Consider the following 5568-nt stretch of genomic DNA (forward strand, 5'->3'; position numbering starts at 1 on the left):
GTGCTGCTGGTCAGGGAGTCCCACTTCGTCATCGTCGTCGTCCTCGCTGATCTCGCCCTCTTCGTGCTCGCTCTCCACGGCCACTTCCTCTGCGTCCGACACCACTTCTAGCACTTTAACGTCCTCGTCCATGTTGTGTGTGGCGTCCAGCATGAGTGCGCGGGTGGGAAGTGCGAGCCCCGTCCTTAGCAAGTGGCGCTACGTCGTCGCCTCGGCCATTCGCTTCCTTCTGCTCGCCCGAAAACAAACACTTGCGCAAGTCGGACGTATTCTCGCGGATTCTTGCTCTCAAGCTGGTTTGAGTTCGTGACGTCACGAGCAACCTTAACGGAAGGACAAGTGCAACAGTATGGTTAAGGATTTGATTTTTTGCTTGAATTACTAGTGTAGTTTTTAATGAATTGACTTTACAAATATTTTTAAAGAGAATAAGTTGAGGAGAGAGTGCGGGAATTATCAACCTGGAGATAACTTACATCACCATGACGTCATGATTTCCAATCAACTTGGACAATGGAACGCGAAAATTCGCCTCTGCGCAAGTTGAAGTTGGTCACATTGGCACTGATATTTGCAACTATTGCAAAAACCAAAATCCTGTACTATCTGCTAGCTTCAACTCTTTTCTTGCAATATTAAGGGTATTTTTATAAAGACCACTTGCAGTAAATCTGATGTAAAAACTAATTTCAGTATATCTATTAACGAACTACTTTCAGCATGTCTTACATTTCACAATGACACAGAACTCAACAGGTTTGCTGTAGAACCCCTTTACTGTAAATAATAATTAAACAACTAAGTTGATATAGCAGATTTCGAACCACTTTCAACAAAGATGGAATGCAGGAGAAGGCAAATAACTCGTAAAGCAGTGAGAGTGAGTGAATGGAGCTCGTCTAAGAGGGGCCTATCGCGCCAGAACAAATTACACACATAGGGTTGTACAGTACAAGGTCTACTTTCATAGCCTCTTAACACAGTGTACAAGGTCCTCTGCGCACCCTGTACTTCCTCCTCCCATTGCGCGCGAAGTTTAAAAAAAAAATTGTGGCCGAGAAAGTAAACATTGAGGGTGACGGACGGACGCTGAGCGGTCGCGGATCGCTGTATTTTCCCTGTAATTCTTCTCTCTGCAGTGGAGGTGAAGAAGGTGGAGGGCCTCGGAGAGATGGTAAACCCGACGATGGTTTAGGGGATGAGAGCACGCAAGTGGTTTTGGAGGAAGAGCGAGAGAATGAGGATGAGAGCTAGGTTGCGAGCAGTTTTTGAGGCTGGGGAAAGACCTCAAGGATTTTATTCTATGCCAGGCGTTCTTAGGCAAGGGACCAAGGCGAGAAAAGGCCGATGGAAGATTAGTTGTTACACTTCGCTATTAGTAACGGGTTAGTTTTTGGGTAATTAGATTTATTTTTACGATTCATTTCATCCCACCTGGCATGCTCTTGTCCTACATACACCCCTCAGTTTAAAGGGCTTGTCACGCGAGAAGAAATGGTCGTGTACCTTGTACGTTCAGCACGTCTTTCCTCTACTAGGAATGAGTCACTTAATCTGTACTCTGAACCAAAGTCTGATGCTGAGATTTGGTGGGAATATGGCATAAAATGGTAATTGTTTACAAAATGGTTGAATCCTTCTGTCACTCCGGCCAACAACTTTGAAGACACTTTGATGATGCCCCCACCCCATCTGATCACCATAGGTTTAGTTTCTCTGCTACATTTGACACAATCCGTTTTCTTCATTATTGACATTAATCCTTGTGTCCGTGAATTTTTTTTCCTCTTTCTTTGTGATAGTGTTGATAGTGTTCTTAGATTCATTGTAGTCATTATGTAAATGTATATAAAAATAATAATTTTCAAGAGTGTTTTATTCAAATATAATTATTTATAATAGGGTAAGTAGGGGCACATACAGCATCTGGAAACAATATAAAGGTCATAATAAAGGATAAGATAGTACACCTGGGCCTCATCAGAATGGCAGTAATCCCTGACTTGAGTCTGGTTTTGGATTATGTTATTATCCCTTTATTATGATCCTGTGACAAGCTGTATATGCATGAACCTGCCCTGGTATAGCTAATTATATTTTGTTAAAACAACAAAAACTTTTATGTTAGTATTTTTTGCAATGATACTAAATCTTTGCCTTTGCCCTTTGTGAATGCACTAATCCAGGTATGTAAAGATTCATGGCCTGTGGACCAAACTTGGCCCTCAAGATAGTCACTGGTGGCCTACAGAATGACAAAAAGAATGATTATGAAAATCAAAATGGAAAATAATGTCATCTACATAAGTTACCATTATTATCACTGTTTAATATCTAATAAACAGAAAAAACTTTGACTTCTTTATCTATCCTCAAGATGGTAGCTGAAATGAAAAGTGGCACACGAATGGGTTTGAGTTTGACACCCCAGCACTAATCCGTACAAATTTGTAGAAAGTACAGGATATATGTGAAGAATACAGAGGATATGATAAGTTTCTCTTGTGTATAAATAAATTGCAAATAAATTGACTAGCAACTTTAGAACCTAGATTTTTTTTATTTGTTGAGCAAATTAATATAATCTGAATTCCTAATATTGGAGTTGGTCTGTATTTGGGAGAACTTTATATCCCAGATGAAGACTGTTCTTTCAAATATACTAGAGATATTAGAAAAAGAAGTTATATATTGTATAATTTTCACCATATATATATTAAAAATGAATAAAATGAGATGTAGAATAAATACTTGATCTACCTGAATGATAAAAAATGTATGTGAAAGGTTATTTTTAGTTGTTGCAGCTTTTTAAAAAATTATGAAATCTGTCTCTGGATAATCTGCAGGTGGTTCATTTTATTCACAGGAATTAAAAATGCTTAGCATACTCATTTTGGTTCAGTTGTATTTTTTTTTTACAAAAAAAATCAGTAGTCTATTGCAGTAATCTTTATGACTTAATGATACAATATCTGTCATTAATTTATGTTCACCTATGTAACAATTTATGGTAATGTCTATATCACAGGACTGATTTTTTTTATCAGTATGTCATTATTTTTTAAACTTGTATTATATATACTACTAAGAGAGGCACAGTCAAGAGGATTTTACTGCTACTGGAATTACCCATATTGCCTTGGCACGTTGGATGTAAAGAGAATTCTGATTGAGAAGGCAGCCATCTCAGGATCAGAGTTCTGTGATAAGGGTCAGTTTTTCCATTACTCTCATGGTCCTGAATGCAAGTTTTTGTATGTGGATGTAAGAACAAATGGGCAAGTAAATGAAAGTGCAGTATGGATTGAAACAGGCATATTAGCAGAAGCATATGTCATATGATGATGCTTTTTCACTCAAGCCATGTTTATTGAAACCCAGTAAGACAGCCCAGACACGGGAGAGACTTATGTACAAATATCAGCTTTCACATACAAGAAAAAAAACTCAGACATTGCATTTGGTATTTTGACAAGCCAGTTTTATCAAGGACAATGGTGCAGTGGTTCTTGAGGTTTCTTACAGAATCTGAATCAAGCAGATATTAGACCAACTAACAGTCCACTTGAGGTATGGGATAAATTACAGGCACACTTCAGCAATGATGCTGCAGTTCTTTGGCATGACCAGGCACTTCTTCAGTGGTGAAGGACTCCCCTTTTATAATGTTTCCCTCATAACAAGTCCCTGTCCATTGTTTGTCTATGATCATATATGTATTTTGGCTTTATTCATATTCATTATTATTAGCATTCATTATTATTATGATAGTATATAATTGGTTTCGTTTTGTGGAAATTAGAAACCAATATTGTATGCCATTTCTTTCATATTATTAGGCTTTATTATTGGTATATATCAGTGCTTGATTTCTTTCATTGTATTATATTTATTGTATGAGTTATGATTTTCCTTTTATGGGAATTAGAAAACAATATTATATGCTTTTCACTGTCTTCTATGCATAATATCATAAAATGCCTTTGCTTTATGATTAGGATTTATCAGTGCTAGATTTAATTTTATATATATATTTTGTTGTATGCAATATTTTTATTTTATTTACCTAGTTTGTTTGCTTATTGCATATTTTGAGTCTTTATTATTGATATTTATCTTTACATGTTAAAGACATGTGTTTAATATGTACAGTATAAACTACATTTGGGGGAACTATATGTGCCAGGTGGTAGATAAATTTATTTTTATTATAATTTTTGTTTATCAATATTACCTTCTATTCTTAGAAAATAAATCCTTACTACTGTCTTAATGCATGTGGCTGAAATCAAATTAATAATAGCTCATTATTCGTACCTTTTCCTTAAAAGAAATATTAAATTGCTGGTTTAACTACAGGAATAGTCCCTCCCCCAAACCCCGTGACCTTGGCAGACTCCTCATGGACACCTGTACCAGAGGACACCACAATCAAGACTTTTCGTGGACCCTCTTAAATTCTGTTCCCATTTACGTGTTTTCTCTCTCTATTCCTTTTCTGTATAAGCATTGTTATATTTTTATATGATCTTAGAGTTTATACTTGTTAATGCTGATCGTACCCACCACCACCACCTCAAAAAATGGACACCTTGTGTAATTGGTCATCTTCTCCGGTAGCCTGACGGAATTCTTTTGTGAATATCTCACACCTTTTTAGTTTTGTTGAAGTTTAGAATAGAAGTATTATAAAAGGCTAATGCTATGGTGTCATTTACCATTCCACGATACTCTTGGCAAGAACGCCGTTACTTCATTACAAAAATCCAATGACAACAGGTACTTGATACTGAAAATTTGAAGTCCGTATCTGTAAATAGAGATTTTTTGTTGTTCATTCAGCAAGTCACTCTTTATCGGAACACGACTTTTAGGACCGTATCACATTCCTCCTCCCTCTCTCCTTCTTCCCTACCATTTCCTAGAGCCCACCTCATGCGGTTTTCTTCATGAGCTCTTCCAGTTTCTCCTCCCCTGTCCTCCCCCCCCACTCCTCCCATGACCCCGGTACCCGTTTGCCTCCCCCACCCCCACCCCGACGCCCGGTATGTCGGGCACCGGGGAATTAAGTGATCATTGTATTTCCGATCAGCTAAGGCCGTTTAAGAGAAAGAAGGGCAGGGTAAAAGGTGCAGGCCCTCTTTAGCTCTTGTTCTTCTCTCTTCCCTCTACCCCTCCGCCACTCTCTCATTCCACTCTCATCCCTTACTTTTATTCCACACCTTCTTCCCCCGGCTCGCATCGTGCCCCCTCTCTTTTCTTTTCTTTTCTCATCTTTCTCTACTACTTCCTTCTCCATATCCCCCCTCCTCTTTCAGGGCAGAAGTAGCTCCATTTTACGCATTCAATAATAGTGTTCCCTTCCCTTTGTAAAAAAAAATAGAGAGTAGCATTTGGTTTCCCTTCAATTGTCAGCATCTTGGTTTTGCAATTTTAGCTCTTGGGAAGTGCTAAGCCAACCGGTGACGTGCATCGCAGATACATTGAAGTCGTTTTTAACCTTGCTCTCTCTCTTCTCTCCTCTCTTCTCTCTCTCTCTCTCTCTCTCTCTCTCTCTCTCTCTCT

The 5568-nt window shown here is 38.3% G+C and overlaps 1 protein-coding gene and 1 long non-coding RNA gene across 3 annotated transcripts in view; one reads left to right on the forward strand and one right to left on the reverse strand.

Annotated features, from left to right (window-relative positions):
- LOC119597740 overlaps window positions 1–255 on the reverse strand; it is a 20732-nt gene extending 20477 nt beyond the window's left edge. For both annotated transcript variants that reach the window (XM_037947348.1, XM_037947347.1), the window contains exon 1: window positions 1–255. This exon is cut by the window's left edge and continues 22 nt beyond it. In XM_037947348.1, the coding sequence (XP_037803276.1) occupies window positions 1–153 (153 nt within the window). In that variant the 5' untranslated portion in view covers window positions 154–255.
- On the forward strand, window positions 176–2354 carry LOC119597742. Its single transcript, XR_005230873.1, has 2 exons — window positions 176–1174; window positions 2187–2354. It is a non-coding gene; the product is annotated as an uncharacterized LOC119597742 (long non-coding RNA).
- The last annotated feature ends 3214 nt before the right edge of the window (window positions 2355–5568 follow it).

The sequence above is a fragment of the Penaeus monodon genome, chromosome 40, assembly GCF_015228065.2.
Source record: "Penaeus monodon isolate SGIC_2016 chromosome 40, NSTDA_Pmon_1, whole genome shotgun sequence".
Classification (NCBI taxonomy): Eukaryota; Metazoa; Arthropoda; class Malacostraca; order Decapoda; family Penaeidae; genus Penaeus; species Penaeus monodon.